We start from the raw sequence: 19,609 nt of genomic DNA on the forward strand, positions 1-19,609 counted from the left end.
CTGGGATCTCTATTCTATTTCCACTGGTCTATGTATCTGTGTACAAGTACCATGCTGTTTAGGTTACTATGGATCTGTGTTTTGTCTTGAAATCTAGTATTGTGTTGCTTTCAGCATTTTTTTTGTGTGTGTGCGCACACATGTGCACGTGTGTATGCGCAAATGTATGCACGTGTGTGTGTGCTGTTGTTTTCAATATTGCTTTGACTATTTGTGGTCTTTGGTGGTTTCATATGAATTTTAGACTTTTTTCCACTAGTTCAATGAAGAATATCATTGGTATTTTCATAGGGCTTGAATTTTAAATTGCTTTGGGCAGCATGTTTAAGGTTTTTCTTACAATCTATGAAAATAGGAGTTATTTCCTTTTTTCTTTTTTTGTATCTACTCATTGTTCAGAGATTTTCATTATAGAGTTCTTTCACTTCCTTGGTTAAATTTATTCCTATGTATTTTATTTGTCTTCATAATTATTGTGAATGAGTTTGTAGATTTATTTCTCAGCCAATTTATTATTGGTATATAAAAAGATTACTGATTCTTACATGTAGCTTTTTTATCCTACATCTTTACTAAATTCATTTATCATTTCTAATAGTCTTTTAGTGGAGTCTTCATATTTTCTTTTTTTTAATATATGGAATCAATCATACTGTCAGTAGAAGGAGGTCATTCAACTTCTTCCTTTCTTGTTTGTATACCTTTCATTTCTTTCCATTGCCTAATTGCAGTAAGACTTCAAATACTATATTGACAAAATGGTGAGAGTTGACATTCTTGTTTTGTTCCAGGTTTTAGAGAAAATGCCTTCAGCTTTTCCCCATTCAGTATAATGTTGACTGGGTATTTAGCATATATAGTCATTGTTGTTTATGTTAAAGCAAATGTCTTCTATACCTAGTTTGTTTAGAGTTTTAATCATGTAGGGACATTATTTTACTGAATATGTTTTTACATTGGTTGAGATGATCATATTATTCTGATCATTCTGTTGGTGTGAGGAAGTATATTTGTTGATCTGTGGATGTTGAAGCATCACTTGATCTTAGAGAATGACCTTCTCAATGTGCTACTGAGTACCATTTCATAGTATTTGGGGGTGGGGATTCTTATACCTATGACCATCTAAGATATTTGTGTTTAGTTTTTTGTTGTTGTTGTTGTGTTCTTGTTTTTTGGTTTTTTTGTTTTGTTTTTAATATGGATAAAATGCTAGACTGGTAGAGTGAGTTTGGAAGAGTTTCCTCCCTTTCAATTCTTTGAAATAGTTTTAGAAGATGTGGGCTTAGTTTTACAAAAGTTTGGTAAATGTAGCAATAAAGCCATCTGATCCCGGGCCTTTCTTTTAGGGGAAACTTCATTACTGATTCAATCTCATTACTTGTTCTTGGTTTCCTGTGTCTGTCCTTTGTTTCCTGTTGTACCATTTTCATAATGTAACAATGTCTATAGACCAGCCTCTTGTAGCACCTAATAATTTTACATTAGATTGTTAGTGAAAAGAAGACAATTGAACTATCAAATGTATCACAATTAACATTTTCTGTTTATCGAAAAATATTAAAGAGACATGGAAAATAAAAGATCCGTTAGGAGAAGATATTTCTAACATAGAGAAACTTGTAAAGAATAATTTTTCAAAATATCTAAGTATTTCTTCAAATTCTGAAAGAAAATATTCCAATAGAAAAAAAATTAGCAAAAGTCACGAGAAGGCATTTGACAGAAATGCCCCACAAATACACAAATGATAGATATGATGTTGTTGAAGTCAGAGAAATATGTGCTGAAAATCACATGGAAATAACATCCTGTATTCACCAATTAACAAAAATCTACTCTTGGCAAACCAGATGTTAGAAAAGATGTTTTCAAAAACGAGGGGGATTATCATTCACATGTATTCTTTGTTAATTTGTAAAACCACTTTAGAGAAATAGTTCTAAGTTACCTAATAGATTCTATTCAACTATTCCTACCAACTGGTAGTTACATTTCTAGGTACATATCCTACATTATTTCTTGCACATGTTTACCATGAGGCACATATAAGAATGTTCATATCATCTTTATTCATAATAATAACTATAGAAAAGATAAATTACATATGAAAAACATGTAATTTTTTTCATATGTAAGGCTATTTATTAAAATGACTTATTAGCAACAAGTAACTTTATAATAGAGTAGCTTTGTTTCTTGCTAACATTCCAAACATTCCAGAAAAATTCTTTGTCCTTATGTGGAAGAAAATAAAAATGAGACTTGACTAAATAAAGAAAGAAAGAAAAGAAAAGATAAATTAATTATATTCACAAATAAAAATATTTCATGGCAGTGAAAATGAATATATTAGAGATGCTTCAATCCAGAAGGATGAATCTCAAAAACCTATTAAGAGAAAATACATTATCAACTTAAAATAGTTTGACTTATATTTTCTGACATTATGATGGTGTGAAATGCCCAGTCAGTATAAACTGGACTTCAAATTTTGAATTTTGATGTTTTCCTAGGCTAGTGATATCATATACATCAAATACATCAAAAGAGAGTATCACACTGAGCAGCTGCCAGTGAGAAAAGGACTGGTATTCTACCAAGCACTGTATTGCTAAACTATAATATTCAACAGGTCAGGTATATTAAATGCATTTTCAATATATGATATTTTCAATTTATCATGAGTATAACAGAATCCCATTAGAAGTTGAGGAGCATCTATATAAATGCAAAATATTGAACTGCAAAATAATATATTTCAACATTTTGTTTATTTAATGGGCAAAAAAAGTAAAACATGGTTAGTATTCAAACTACATGTTAAAAATAAAAAAATGATAAAACAATGATTAACAAAAGTTTAGGATGGTAGTTATTTCTGTGGGAGAAAGTGCCTTGTAACTATGCAAAATAGCATATAGGAAGTTTCTGATACTGAGTTGCATGATGTAATGAATTTGTATGTTGAGAACCTCAAGATCGTAAAGTTATTTAAAGTAATAATTTATACAAATATGGTGGGCTATTTTAATCTATTCTAGTCACTTTGTTAACAAAATTAGAAGGCTGTGTACCCATGAATTATTAATGGCATGAGAAATATGGTAACTATGCATTGCTTACGGTGTTTTTCACATGCATTTTGATATGGTAGAATAAGCAGCCTTAGGTCAGCACAATTTAACAATAACATGAAGGTTTTCTTCATTTAAAATGTGACGTCACAAAAAAAGTGGCATAATTGAATCTGACCTGAAAGTTGTTTAGCACAGTGTTAAATTGTTTCCTATAGTAGGTTAACATAAACTGCCATGCACATAACTGACTTTATCAGTTTTACATAGTAATCCATTTTTTAGACAAAATGAAAAATATTTTGATGGTGTGAAAATTGTTCTAACAATAATACCCTTATTACTAAAAGTACGGTTTGCTTTGTATAGTACTTGCAATTAATGTTTGCATTGTTTTAAACTACAGCCAAACAAACTAGTTGATTTAGTCAGGAGTTCTGCTTTAGCTTAAATAGGTGCTGTTGGCTATAAAAATGAAAGAACATGAGGGATTAGTATTACTTAGTTCTTTTGCAACCTGAAAATCACCATCTTTCATATCTTAATATTAGAAACCAATAATTTAGAATGCAGTTGCATTAGAATCGGTCACACCCAGTTTCAAATCTGTTTTGTTACCAAAGAATGTGATATATGATAAGTTAATTTCTTTGAGTCTTAGTTTTTTTATCATTTATAAAGTGGGCATAATAACTAAGTCCAAAGTGAACGTGAGGACTAAACTAAATTAATATCCTATATATTTAAAGAAGCAAGCCCAGTGCCTACATTTTTTAGGAGTGCAGACAGTAAGATGTTACTACTAACACTGAATAAAAGTTTCAAATTGTGGCATTATTCATATATTTATTTATCAATAAATAAAATATATAGGTGAAAGATTAAACCATTTCTAATTTTGTGATTGTGTAATTTAAAAGAAAACTTATTAGCAACAAGTAACTTTATAATAGGTTAGCTTTGTTTCTTGCTAAATTTTTCTTTTTTTTCTCATTTCAATTTTATAGTGATCAATACTCAGTTGAGTGGTGCATGTTAAAAATAATTTTAAAATACTAATGAAATGCATTTTCAAAGTACAGGATATTGTAATTTTGTTGAAATCTATACATATTTAAATTATTTATTCCTTTATGTAAATTCACATAACATATTACAAAGGAATTTCCTTTGAGAACAATTGCAGAAAGGGGGATAATTTAAATTCATAAAACTGCATATCAACATATTGTATATATAAACAGATATATGAAAATTTTTGGTATATATTAAGAATTGTAATACAAAAAAATGTATAAAAGCATGAATTGGTATGAACATATTCTATATACAAAGATATGAAAAATTGTACTCTCTATATAATAAGAATTATAATGCATTTCACTGCTGTATATTTAAAAAAATTAAATCAATAAAACTAAAAAAACCCTGCATATAATTTTTAATAAAATAGATATATAAAATAAGAGAGATTCAGTAGAAATTTGATAAATAATAATGTGATTAAACAGAGTTAACTGAGAAGAAAATAGTTGGGAACAAGTAATATGCTATTGTAAGGTCATTCTTCAGACACTACAAATGTGTGAGGTCACTTTTTTTTTTTTTACTTTGGTCAAATGAATTGTTTTGCAGTCTATGTCTCTTCAGTCCATCTGGGACAGGTAGTCTGAAATAAGCTTTGCATGTATTTTATGAAAATTAACATTTCTCCTATTTTCAGTTTCCCTACATTGGAGGAAAGGCAGACCAATGACAATTTTGCTATAATATATAGCATAAGTAACAATTACTAGAAGTGTGTTCAAAATATTATCATTTTTCTGGGAATGAATTTGACAAATAAATGATAATAAGACTTCCTAATAGAATATTGATTGTAATACTTTGAGTGGCAGTGATACAGAAACAAGATTCTGATAGTTATTGAACTAGAAAAATTACATTATGATTTGTAGTCCATGTACCTTAGGTCCTACATTTGTAATACTGAAAAATAAATATCTCTTTCCTTAAGGCACCAGAAGATAGTACAGCTCACATCAATAAGCTTGGAATTTTGTTACACAAGTGATAATTACAGCTAGTTTCATGTCCCCTTTTACTGAAAAAAAATATTCTGGAACTAATTAAAATAATATTAACCTTATAACTTGAAAGTACACATATTAAATGGAATTTTAAAGTCCAGCTCATATTACCAAAGGAAAGCTTCAATAAAAATCAAAATAACTGATATTATTGATTACAAAGGCCGATAAATCATATATATGCCTGCATGTATGCCATATATGGTAAATAGACATGCATATATAGTTTGAGCATATATAAGTGCACAAAAAACACAAATACACATAATACATATGTATTATGTGTGTTACTATATGTATTGTTAAATTAAATTTCAAATTGAAATGTTTGCTTTTACAAAGGCCCTTGAAAAATTCCTATATCATATAAATATATAGGTGGAAAAATAAATCATAATGATAAAATGCATTATAAATTTTCTTAAAATTTCTGTTCAGTAAGAAACTATGCCCTTTGAGGGTCATTACATAAACAAAGTGTGCATTTAAATTGGGAATCACTACCTCTTTCAGAGACAGTCAAAAAGAATATTAAAAGTTCTGAAGAATCCTTAATTAAATTGATTTAACTTTACTTTTTAAATACTCAAAATGTTAGTGTTTTTAATACTGCTTAGGAAAAACTGTCCTAATGTTTTTTCGTTTGTGACGATTGTGGATTGAACCTGGGAGTGTTCTACCTATGAACAACATATGCCGCTCTTTTTTATTTTTTTACTTATTTTGAGGTATAGTCTCAAAGTTGCCCAGCCGGACTTACACTTACAGTCCTTCTGCCTTAGCTTTTTGAGTAGCTGTTATAATTTTTCAATGTGAAAAATAAGAGCACTTGTTCACTTAATACATATTTAAATGTTCTAATAGCACTAAATTCAGCATAGTTAATTTTACTAATATTTGAAGTCAGAACCCTTCTCAAATTCTCCCTTTCTATACATTCCCTCTTTTCCTCCTTGCTTCTCAAACCCCAACATCAGCATGCTTCCCAGAATTTTGCCCCTGTGACTCACATGTATGCCCAGACTCTTGACTGACAGTCTGACTGAACTACTAGCAGTTCTCTGAAGAGCACCATATATTTTCCATTCTATGCCTTTGTGCTTTCATGTAAATGTTCAGAAGGTTAACTGTTCTAAGGAAGCATCCCGCACTGTAAGGTTTAGATCAGATATTTAATTTTTAGGAAAACTTTTCCTACTGCCAAACTGGATCAGTGTACCTATTTTGCAAACCTATCTGGTCTTCATTTATTTTACAGTATAGTCTGTTTATTAACTTTTATGTCTGTCTCTGTAACTAAATTTTGGAAATTCCCTTAGGGTTGCAATTTTATATTTTATTTGTATTCACCATGCATAGCACATTTCTGGAACATAAGTAATATTTAAATATTTGTGACATGAGTGGAAGAATGGATAAAATATAGGATATATTATAAAATATGAATAATGGAAAGATGATAATAATAGAATTTTATAGGAAGTGTATTTATTACAGAAAGGAAAATCTGTTACAGCAACAAATGCCAGAGAAGAACTAACTAGGGCCCATTGTTGCAAACCTGAAAAATAATCAAGACAAGAATTTTTCTGTGTGCATTGTACTAGTCTGTTTTGTGCTGCTATAACTGAATACCATACACTGGGTAATTTCTAAGGAATAGAAATGTATTTGTTCATGGTTCTAAGATTGGGAAATATGAGACCGATGAACTGCATTTATCAAGGGTCCTCTTGCTGCATCACCATGGCAGAAAGGCGGGGATGGAAGAGTATGAGAGAGCACAAGGAATGGATCTCACGCCTGGAGTCCTTTTACAGTCAGTATTAATCCACCCACAAGGGCAGAGCCCATTAGGCCCCACCTCCCTATGGTGTTACATTGCTGAGTTTCCAACACACACTTTTTTTTTTTTAATTTTTTTTTATTGGTTGTTCAAAACATTATAAAGCTCTTGACATATCATATTTCATACATTAGATTCAAGTTGGTTATGAACTCCCAATTTTACCCCAAATACAGATTGCAGAATCACATCGGTTACACATCCACATTTTTACATAATGCCCTATTAGTAACTGTTGTATTCTGCTACCTTTCCTGTCCTCTACCATCCCCCCTCCCTCCCCTCCCATCTTCTCTCTCTACCCCATCCACTGTAATTCATATCTCTCCTTGTTTATTTTCCCATTCCCCTCACAACCTCTTATATGTAATTTTGTATAACAATGAGGGTCTCCCTCCATTACCATGCAATTTCCCTTTTCTCTCCCTTTCCATCCCACCTCATGTATCTGTTTAATGTTAATCTTTTCTTCCTGCTCTTCCTCCCTGCTCTGTTCTTAGTTGCTCTCATTATATCAAAGAAGACATTTGGTATTTGTTTTTTAGGGATTGGCTAGCTTCACTAAGCATAATCTGCTCTAGTGCCATCCATTTCCCTGCAAATTCTATGATTTTGTCATTTTTTAGTGCTGCATAATACTCCATGGTGTATAAATGCCACATTTTTTTTATCCATTCATCTATTGAAGGGCATCTGGGTTGGTTCCACAGTCTAGCAATTGTGAATTGTGCTGCTATGAACATCGATGTAGCAGTATCCCTGTAGTACGCTCTTTTAAGGTCTTCAGGGAAAAGTCCAAGAAGGGCAATAGCTGGGTCAAATGGTGGTTCCATTCCCAGCTTTCCCAGGAATCTCCATACTGCTTTCCAGATTGGCCGCACCAGTTTGCAGTCCCACCAGCAATCTTTTGAGGGGATGCATTTAAATCATAGGAGGCACTATGAGTTTTTTCAAAGAAAATTTCCAGCTTTCCTAGGAAAAGCAAGTCTGCTTTCCTCCAAGTCTGCTTTTTTCTTAAAAAGTAAAATTCTTTGTCATTTGGGAAAAAATGAAATGAATAAATTAAAATGAGAAAATAAATGGAAGAGTTATTTAAAAAGAACTCACATAGTGACAGTTATCTTTACACATACAGAAAAAAAAAGCCCCTTTGGGTGGAAAAACATTTATTTTAATAATAATTTTGTTGTTGTAGTTTAGTTATGTTAAAACTCTCTAGGCTCTTCAAACTCAGATTTTATTTCTCTCTCTCAGCATAAAGGGTATATTTTTCTGTTTTTATATGCGGGATGGTTTGTGTTTTAAAAAGCAGCCATTGATAAATCTATGGTATAAAGTTCACATATTAAATGTAATCTTTTGAGTTTAAGACTGCATAAATTCACATCACTAATTTAAGAAAAAATCTTTTTCATGAATAAGGAAAAACTTACAATGAGCTTCATTATTTCTGTTTTCAAATTAATAGTCATTGTGATTACATTGAATAGAATTTTAAATATCACACCAAAATAATTTATGGCTCAACATTTAACAGTGAGAAAGATTCAGGGTTTATGCTTTAATGCAGAAATATACTTGCATAAATAATATGAATTTTATATGTTTTGAAATGTTATTTTATGCATTATTAAGAGCATATTCCTACCACCTCAAGAGATGACTGTATAGAATTTATACATTTCTTATATTGTGATTGAGGCACAGTGAATGTCAAATGAGGTTACAGTTCTGATATTGAGAAAATAATTACCAGTGTTTTCTTTACTGATTCTCCGAGATAAAATGAGTTCATGGAATTTGGAGTTTGATGGAGTGTTTGATATTCATTTTAAATATGAATTTAAAAGGCGTGAAAATCTTGCCTGTATTCATCATTAGAATGTTATTTCAATAGCTGAAAATTTTTAAAATGTAATTCCTTATTCTTCACCTTATTTTCACCAAATACCACCACATGGCTACTCTCTCCAACTTCCAGCTTCAATCTTGGTTAATGCTTTTAAGCGTAATCATTGACAAAACTGAAGTGAACAAATGGAAAACAAGAGGAATTGGGGAAGAAATAAAAAGCAAGTTCTAGGAGATCACCAAATTTCTTATTTAATCTTCCCATACATATGCTTTTATATGACATCTTGAATGTAGTGCTTTTTTTCTATTTTTGCTCTAATGGTAGTTTTTAAGAAGTGATACTATTTTTTAATGTTACTTATTTCTATGAGTTACATAGTTCTAGAGAACGAAAATACTCTGTTGACCATCATGATTATAAATGTTTCTTCAACCAGGACATGTTCCTTTAAGGATGTGTAAACACTTACAGATGTTCTTAGATTAAGAAGGGGCCCACTCTTAAAATATACATAAGGATGGAAGCAAAATTTAATATTCAATTCATCGCTAATAATTCAACATAATAAATGATATGAGTATTTATACTCATAGTAACTATCTTACTTCACCCGCATTTTTAAACACTTTATTTTTACCATTAACTTACATTGGCGCTATATGATTGTCTGTAGTCTACCCTGTGTTTTATTTTTAATATTTGGGGTGAAAGCTTGTGTGTGAAAATCATTTTAATTTTCCACCTTGTGTTTGAAACTTAATATCAATAGAAAACCAAAATGTATTAGTCTGTTACAAGTTAAATTGGAGTATTTGTAAGTCAGTCCAGAATTGCAATAAATGTGACACATATTTAACTGCAATTTTATGTTTATAGGGTCCTCCTGGACCTGCAGGTTCAGAGGGAAGACAAGGTGAAAAAGGTGCTAAGGTAAAATATACTTTACAAATATTATGTTTCAAAATCTTATTATACATTAAATAAGCATTTATTTTCAATATGTTTAAAAATAGTAAGATGTCTTTTTCTGATTATGGGTGCATTCATGTATTTTATTTTCTAATAGGGAGAAGCAGGTGCTGAAGGTCCTCCTGGGAAAACTGGCCCAGTTGGTCCTCAGGGTCCATCTGGAAAGCCTGGTCCAGAAGGTCTCCGGGGAATCCCTGGCCCTGTGGTGAGTAAGCATCTTAGCTGAAAAATGTTGCCTTGAAAACAGCATTGTATTTCTGAAAAATTATGAGTTAAAATGTTTCTGACAGCATATTTCATAAGTTATTTTGAGAATGTTTTTGTGGGAATTCAGTAATTATTATGTACAGACATTCCTACATATTTAAGTATGTCATTTATTTAATAAGTTCATGGTAAAATTCTAACTTGCAAAGGAAGAATAGGGAACTAAACCCTAATTTCTCAATGACATAAAATTTCTTTGCATGCCTCTGTGCACACATATGTATGTGTGCCTGTATTGCATACAGACAAGCACATGGAGTTGAAATTTTAAACACAAAATTGCTCACAGTATTTGTAGATGTTTTTCATATAGTAGAATTCACAGGGGATGTTTGCTGCTTTCCTTTCTGAATTTCCAAAATTGAAAAAAAATACATAATCATGTATTATTAATAAAAATATGATTTTTTTCTGTAGGGAGAACAAGGTCTCCCTGGAGCTGCAGGCCAAGATGGACCACCTGGTCCTATGGTGAGTAGCATCTTTTTCTTTATTTAAAGAGAGAATTACTGAAACAAAATTGTCTACACGGTAGAATCCTGATATTTTTAGATGGTAACTTGGTTTGTACTTGATACAATATTCAAGGAAGTATATTACTCATACCTCAAAAAATTCAAATATTTCTAACTGATAGATACATGGAAAAGATGCCACTTGATCACAAGAATGTTCCTTTTTTTTTTTTTTACCTTTTGGATGAAAAAATTATTTCCCCTCAGAATAAAATGCCACTAATGGCCTTGCCAGTCATTTTCCTAGTACAGACAGTTCCCCCAAATGCATGCAATTAAACTTTGCTTCCTGGTACTTCATTTAAAAGAGTAATGTTAGTACAGGCTTACAGTGACTCCTTGACCAAATAAATGGTTCTTTCTGTGAGACATATAGGCTGAAAGATAAGACACTAAGCCCCATTAACAAAAAAAGATATGATTATAACAACATTCACGTTTAGTCTCTATTATAAACATTATATTGCAAACAATATGCTTGAGAAATGTAGTAAAGCAGTGATTGACCAGCATACTATTCAGAAATGCATGTTATTCTAGCATGTGAATTATCTTTGCTAAAATTTGGGCAGAAAATGAGAAAAAAAGACTTGCTCTTTAAAATCATTGCTTGATAGGTGACTTGTTTGCTTTATGCATAGTTCAATTTCACAATACAGTTATTTTAACTTCACTATCCAATAATAGTTATATTAAAGGATTAATGAAAACAGTAAGCAGTGTACGTTGCACTATGCAAGTGTGGTAAAAATTGGTTTAAATGGTCAAGTTCCTCCATATAGTCATTTAAATTAATCATTAAATTAATTTAATTATTAAATTCATCAAACTATTAAATAAATTAATTATTAAATTAATAAAAAATTTAGTCAAAGCCTCTTGTCATTGATATATTAATTGTCTCAGGTGCCTATATACCCTAAAACCATCAAAACTCAGATTCACAATCATAATTATTCAAGAGGGATTCTGGCCATTTTTTTTTAAGATGGCACAATTTCCCCTCAGATACCTATCAAGTATTATTTTAAACTTTTGCTGAAGAAGGTAAAGATTACTTATTTGGTAACTGGATAATTACTACCAAATTGTAATTGACTTCAAGCTGGAGATTTTCAACTGGGCACATAATCTCATCAGCATAGAAATAGGGTCCTGGCTGAAACAGGATCACTCCACAACTACACTACTTAGGAAATACTCTCCTTAGATTTGGTAAGTGCCTAACTGCACAGGGTAAGAGCCTGGAAGAAAAAATACTCTGCCTTAATGTCATCCTAAAATTTGCCAGAGGTTCTCTTATTATTATTTCAGGTTTTCCAATAAGTATGCTGACCTTTCTACAGATGAAATTTTTTAAAAAGTACCATGCTGAAGATTTCCTTTGGCTAATATTAAAAACAAAACCATCAGGCATACCACCTGATTCCAGCTTGCAAGTTTGTACTTCTGACTCATGAGCAAATGTAAATGTAGAGTTCAAGGGACTGAACAATCCTTTTTAGGAACAGTGAAATGATGAGCCTCAGAAATAAGCAGCAGGGGCCTATTCAATTCTCTGGCTGCTGGTTTTGTTAGAGAGTACTTATTTATGATATGAAAATACTGTAGCTTTTTCTTAGCATCAGTTGGCTTTCGGTGTGATGTTTAATCTCTACGAAAATGGTACTAAGTCTATGAGGTGAGGCTGGATTGAGCTATTACCTTAAAACTGCTACTTTTGGCAATTTAATGAGGTTTTTCAATTCAACTAAAAATGACTTATCTTAACAGGTAATGTTTTAAGCAGAGTGAGAAGTGATTTATCATGGTTACTGGTTAAGATCATTGACTAAATCCAAACTCCCTATTTTCAAATATGTGCACTGCCATTTACTTGTGGGATGACATTGGAAAAGTTGTTCTTCCTTCTTCTCTTTCTCTCCAGTTTTAGTTTATTTATAAAATGGGATTAAGAGCATCTGTTTCATGAAATGGCATAAAATTTAAGTGAGTTTAATTTAGTTATTAACATCTTCTACCTCCTGAAATTTTTAATGCCTGTTAAATGAGTTATTTTTATACAACTTAAAACAATTGATGGGTACTACTAACATAAAATAAAGAATTAAGGGAATAAAATAATGATCAATATTTTAAGAAACATCAGTTGTGCCTTTTTAGTGAAAAGAAACTAATTTCACCTCAGTTTGTGTGTGTGTGTGTTTGTGTGTGTGTGTGTGTGTGTGTGTGTGAGAGAGAGAGAGAGAGAGAGAGAGAGAGAGAGAGAGAGAGAGATTTGGAAGATGTTGACTATTAGAGCAAATGCAGAAGGTCAGCATGTACAGTTACACTTTCAGCAGTTAGAACATGTGACAAGTACAATAATCAAATCAAGCAGAGGATGGTAAGTATACCCAGAATAAAACCATTTAAATAATTTCCAATAGGGATCCTTCCCTGATTAGAAATATAAATTATGAAAGAAGGAAACGAGAGGTATAAATGTAAATAAGATGTGGGAGATAGAGATTTGAAAACTTACACAGTTTACATTCAACTCAGAAAATAATTCACATAAAATTGCTTTGAATATACCTTCTCCATAATTTAGTTTTTCCTCATTACCCTCTTAAATATGTTTGCACAAGTATTCAAGTCTTGCAAGATTCAGCTTGTTACTAGAGTTCTGCAGCTATCTATTGGGTCTCCTCCTTTCCCCTTGTAGAAGCTGCCTGTAACATCCTACAGCAAAGTTCCAAAGTTCCACTAGTCAAAGCTACCTAGGTCTTCCCATGCCCTAGTGTTTAAATCCAGTTTAGCTGTTCAATAAATCAACTTATTGAACTTGGTTGGCTTTCATCTTTCCAGATTGGCTGGTACCTAATTAGACAATTGAACTCTAACAGATCGTCCATCCATCAGCAGCATAGATAATAGTTTACCATTTTTATAGGAACTTTATGGAGACAAATTTTTTTAGAGTGAAATGAACAGATATCAAACTCTAAAAATGATATTTGCTTGTTGTCTGTTCCACTCTGTTGTCAACTTGACTAGAGTTTTGTAGAAGTGCTGTATATGCCTTTTACTTTAAATAGCAAAATACAAATGATAACATTTAACTTAAACCTCTACATATGCATTAATTCTATACATGTGCATATATACCCATGTGTATATATACAGACATATATGGACATATGTACATTTAGAATCCCCATATGGAACTTAGGTCACAAAAGTAGAAAATGTAGGCACTAACAGAGAAGAACAGAACAATGATGAGCCTATGTAAACAACTATGCTGTTATTTTTGCTTTTAAGTGGAACTGGTGGTTTCTTTAGTACATAGCGAAAATTAAATGTGAATAAGAGTGTTTTAAGTAGAAAAGTAATGGTAACTAAATTCTTATGTCTGCTAGAGGTCAAAATTAATGTGATTTAGTAACTTTAAAAATTGATATTTATTTGATTTTTTGGAGGCAAAACTATCATTTAGTTTTAAGCTTTTGTTTTGCTTCATTCTTTTAAAATCATATTCATTCCAGTGCAACTGAAAAATTATTCATTATTTATCTTTGGACAAGTTTACTTAATATTATTATGTATTCTTTCTTTTCACAAAGTGATAAATAAAATATCTGATAGCATTATTTTCAAACATAAAAGCCTGAATAAAAAGTAAGATAGGTTATTGAATTACAATTTTATTTTTTTGCCTTAATGCTACATTTAAACTCTAAAAGGGGATGAGATGCTTGGCATTTCATAATGATTAAACAGGTTGAAATAATAAAGCATTTGCTTTCCACTAAATTAAACAATATCTCATGCTTTTATCTTTTAAAGAAAGTGTGGGCTCTGCAATTTCTTTAAGCTTCAGCACATTAGAGCTTTGAGATGCAGATCAAGCAAATATTCCATAAAGCATAATACTGCAGGGGGAATGTTTGATTGTGTATTCTACACACTTAAGAATGTATGGTCCCTGTTTTCCATTTCTCTTTATTGCATATGAATTATGTATTTCCCTAGGAGTTTTCAATTTACAATGTCCTAAAGAGGAAATAGAAAACATGTAACTTGGAATAACATTTTTATATGCAGAGTTGTTGTTTTTGATATGTTCCAGGTTCGGAAGGATATTTATAACTGCTCTCAAAATCATAACATTATCAATTTCTATTTTCAGCTGATGAAAATACAAAATTGATTTTGCTTGGCAAATTCATCCATAGATAAGCTTGTAATTTCATAAGAACTTATTAACTTAGAGGGATTAATACTCTTTTCCTTTAACTCCTTCATGAATAATTTTATAGAAAATATTTTAAAATGCATGTGAAACACAGTGTCTAGTATATTTCTAATGAAGCCTGAGAACTAGAATTACTATTTTCTTTTTTTCTATTTTAGCTTGTACTATTTGAATAGAAGGAAAAAAAATAATAGGTACCCATCTATAGTGTAACTAAAGCTAATGATCATAATTGACATTTGTGTTATGCTTCACTGTTTATCTAGTCTTTCATAAGCCTGATTTTTCTTTCATTATCACAATATTAAGACACAGTTACTTTTATAATATTTTTATGAATAAAGCTCAGAGATATGATATATTAGATTTCAACATTTGTGACTATGACAGTGATTAGGAATATTGATGTCCAGCCGCCAACATCTTTATCAGTTTTCCCCTTTACAGCAAAATTTCTGTAAAGCATATTGTATGCATGAAAGTTTGAATATAAAATGAGATGTGAAGAAAAAGCATATATAGATAGCCTCTTTAAATAATTTTGGGGTTTTTGTTTTTGTACTGGGGATTGAACCCACAGGTGCTCTACCACTGGACTGCCTCTCCAACACTTTGTACTTTTGATTTTATGACAGGGTTTCAGTTTCATATTTTTAACCTAGAAAATGTATGGATTTTTAACTGATATATATCAAGTATAACCAATATTCTTAAATGTTTCACATACATAGTTCCTTATTACAATTACAATTTTTTTGCGGTGCTAGGGATCAAACTTATGATTACATTTTTATTAAAGTGATTTTCATAGACTTATTTTATGTTTCTTTATTCTAATACATAGTCTGACCTCCTGTACCCTAATAGTGACATAAGCTGTCTAAATGATTACCTGATTGCTTCCTTTACCATTTATACTATTTCCTTAAAATTTATGCTCTTGGGGCTTCCTATAAAACATTTTTTTAAAATAGGCTCTTGGGCATTATTTTCTTTCACCTGTCATTTCTGATAAGACTAGAAAAAAAGTAGGTACAAATTATGTACATTTAATTATAAAATCATTTAGCTAGTAAACTAAATAAGTCATATTTTATTTTAATATACATCATATCCTCTATGTGCTCTGATTTGTATATTGATTAACTGGATTTAGGGTCTGATACCACAGACCAATGTTTTTTAAGCTTTAATGAGCATCAGATCTATGAAACAGATTATGGGATACCACACACAATTTCTGGTTCCGTTGATCTGCACAAGGTATAAGAATTTTCTTCCTAATAAGTCCATAGGTGATACTGATGCTAATGTTTGAAGGACAGCACTTTGAGAGATCCATTACTATAACATATTCTAATGTTCTTTCTTGTTGTTGTTCTGGGGATTGAACCCAGGGCATTGCACATACTAGTCAAGTACTCTACCACCTACCTGCACCCCTGTTGGGTATTCCAATCTAGATGAAAGGGCAATGTCAAAATCCACTCTTAGGATATATTTAAAGGTGAATAGAGAATTTTTTATAGTCTTCTTTTTGTCTGTGGTTTAACAAAGCAGCATGATTGTTTATGTTAATACAAAAGAGAATCTAACTTAATTGACATAAATTTGTTTGATGATTAATTTTCTTCTCATTAGAAGAATATTGTTAGACACATGCACATTTAATACTGTGTATACTTTGCATAAAGTATTTTTGTCTGTTAATAGAACGATATAAGGAATTTGTCCATTTTTATATCAATATCCACACAAACTATGGCATATTTCTCAATTCATATTTATTTAATCAGGATTATCAATATTATGGTTTAATGTTATTGTCACAAATTAAACCAGGATGTGTTAAATATATACATTTACATGGAATCCTGAAAAATAAACGTTGATCATTATGAACTTTTTTTAAACTACATAGCTCTCAAATCAAACTAGCTCTGTGATAAGTAATATGATTTTTATATTTATGCCTACTCTCAATGTGTTTATTTTTTTCTTATTATTTAGGGACCTCCTGGTTTACCTGGTCTCAAAGGAGATCCTGGCTCCAAGGGTGAGAAGGTAAGAATTTTTAAAAAATGTGTTGTTATACTTTTGATGTACTAATAGCAGAAGTCATTACTTTTGCAGATTAAAACCTCTCAAAAGGAAATTTCGAAAGATAGCTTTGTCATTCTAACCATGAAAAGCTACAACTATCAGCTTCCCAGATGTGTTTATAGAAGAGAAAGTATGCAAAGTAATGGTGGAAGACGAACCAGAATCCAGTGTTGCATCTTCTCAGTGTGCCCTTTTAGAAACCATATGGAGAAAGCATATGGTTGTACTAAAATAACTGTTCACAAGATAAGCAGATGGAATAGCAAAATGACCACTTTTATGTTTTGAAACATAAAAATAATTTAAACTAGAAATATCTTTCAAGTAGTAATCTGATCTCCAAGAATTTATACTGTGTTGCACTAAGTAGAGAAAACAAGCTTTTTAATTTTGAATGGCATTAATATTGTTTAGATTATTTTTAAATCTCCAAATGTTTTCTTAAAACTGCCAAGTCTCTGGAGAATAGAAAACATTTCATATTAAATTAGATGCTCATTAAAATAATGAGTTTTCCGTTGTATGTATCATCAATATTACTTATTGATATTGTTTTTTAAGCTGAATGATCCTTACATGAAACACCAAAGATATTTTTAGAAAACATTCAGTTCCATAACATACCAAACCCCTAACCCCTTAATGTTAAGTAGTAAAAATCCTGTTAAGAAGAGAGGGAGGATCTTAACTTTACATTCCATTTAGAAAGGTTATTTAAATGTATTTTATCTACATTTAAAATTTTTTTTCATGAATTTAATGTGCAAATATTGTATGACTAGAGTTTACTAATGGCTCTAATGTATGTATTACTAAATTCTTTCCCCCTCTTCCAAAGGGCCATCCTGGTTTAATTGGCTTGATCGGTCCTCCAGGAGAGCAAGGGGAGAAGGGTGACAGAGGACTCCCTGGAACTCAAGGGTCTCCAGGAGCAAAGGGGGATGGGGTGAGTAAAAGCATGAATGTTTCTTCTTTCTCTCTTCCAATCATACATACACACACACACACACACACACACACACACTTCACATATTTCTTTAAACATGACCAAAGAAGTACTTTAGAGCATCTTTATTGGAGTTTGTTTTAATCAGTGGTATTTTCAAATGATGTTGATTTGACATTACAGTAAATACATTAAAATGTGAATTATTAAAATCATAACAATCATAGGTTAGTATTTGCACAGCCGTGTTTTGAATCCTCATCACATGCAAGTTTATTCTGAGTGCTGCAGGGATATAAAATATATATGTACATAACCTTCATACTATAGATATTTATCTAGTATCTCAATATCTATAGACAGTACGCCAGGTGTAAAAATTCAGATTACTTTATAAAAGTTATTTCTTTGCTTCACAATGGAAAATTTTAGGCTGTTCTTAGGGGTTTTTTAATCTCTACTTTTTGGAATGTGTGTTTTTATGCAAAGCATGGAAACGGAATGCTGAGGAAAACTCATTAAATCAGATCATTCTCCCTCTAGGGAATTCCAGGTCCTGCTGGTCCCATAGGCCCACCTGGTCCTCCAGGCTTACCTGTAAGTACTGGACAAAGCAATCTTATAAGTTACAGTTAAGCTATGAGTATAACAAAAAGGTACAAATGCTCTAGATTTTTAATCTGTGCTTTTGTCTGCATTTTCTAGGGTCCTCAAGGTCCCAAGGGTAACAAAGGCTCCTCTGTAAGTGCTTCTCCCTTTGACATTTTAATTTTTGAGTGAAGTCCATTAAATTACTTTGTTCTCTACTTATGTTCACTCTTTTTCTAACAGGGACCCGCTGGCCAGAAAGGTGACAGTGGTCTTCCAGGGCCTCCTGGACCTCCGGTAAGTGCATGTTAACAAGAATGATGTTCTGATAACTTACATCTGGAGACTGGCGGTGATTTGTTTGCAACTATAAAATGGATGAAAACTATGTACTGTCCAAGGTTCTGATTTTATAACAAAATGTAACTATGTCAGTTAAGTAATAAAGTCTACATGCCAAGACCTATGAACTGATTTGACTCTTTAAATAGAGGAAACCTTAATTATATATTATAATAATCTTTATTTTTTTCAAAAGAATCATGATTTTTATCATATTTTAATGAATCCAATTAATTGTATGCCACAAAGATACATTTACCTGACTTTAGGAATAAAAAGAAAAGTTCAGATGCTGGGCATTGTTTTTCTGTATCATGTAATGATAGTAATAGAAACAAAAATAATAACTACCATTTATAAGTACTTATATTAACCAGACTTAAACACTACTAAAAGGTAGAATTATAATATATATAATTATATGAAAGAATACTTAATCTTCTTTCTTGAGTTAAAATGTTTCCAATTACATGTTTACTAGTTTTCTAAGATTACCCTGACAGCATACCAGAAGACTGAGTGGCTATAAAAACAGAATGTATTATCTCACAGTTCTGGAGGGTAGACGTCCTAATCAAGGGGTCAATAGGGTTGTTTTCTTCTGAGGGCCCTGAGGAAGGATCTGTTCTGAATCTCCTTTATATTGTCTTCCCTCTGTGTTCAAATGTTCCATCTTTATAATAATGTCAGACATGTTGGATTAGGGTCCAACCTAATGACCTCATCTTAACTCCTGCATCTCCCATGACCCTATTTGAAAATAAGATCAAA

General features: G+C 31.4%; 1 protein-coding gene across 4 annotated transcripts in view; it reads left to right on the forward strand.

Annotated features, from left to right (window-relative positions):
- Col11a1 (collagen type XI alpha 1 chain) overlaps window positions 1–19,609 on the forward strand; it is a 209,247-nt gene that overhangs the window by 179,176 nt on the left and 10,462 nt on the right. For all 4 annotated transcript variants that reach the window (XM_058582061.1, XM_046452674.2, XM_058582064.1 and 1 more), the window contains 8 exons: window positions 9,745–9,798; window positions 9,935–10,042; window positions 10,522–10,575; window positions 16,870–16,923; window positions 17,801–17,908; window positions 18,452–18,505; window positions 18,614–18,649; window positions 18,740–18,793. In XM_058582061.1, the coding sequence (XP_058438044.1) occupies window positions 9,745–9,798; window positions 9,935–10,042; window positions 10,522–10,575; window positions 16,870–16,923; window positions 17,801–17,908; window positions 18,452–18,505; window positions 18,614–18,649; window positions 18,740–18,793 (522 nt within the window). The remainder of the gene's footprint in view (window positions 1–9,744; window positions 9,799–9,934; window positions 10,043–10,521; window positions 10,576–16,869; window positions 16,924–17,800; window positions 17,909–18,451; window positions 18,506–18,613; window positions 18,650–18,739; window positions 18,794–19,609) is intronic.

The sequence above is a fragment of the Marmota monax genome, unplaced genomic scaffold (assembly GCF_021218885.2).
Source record: "Marmota monax isolate L192 unplaced genomic scaffold, Marmota_monax_Labrador192_F-V1.1 WCK01_AAM20220418_F8-fsc00308, whole genome shotgun sequence".
Taxonomy (NCBI): Eukaryota; Metazoa; Chordata; class Mammalia; order Rodentia; family Sciuridae; genus Marmota; species Marmota monax.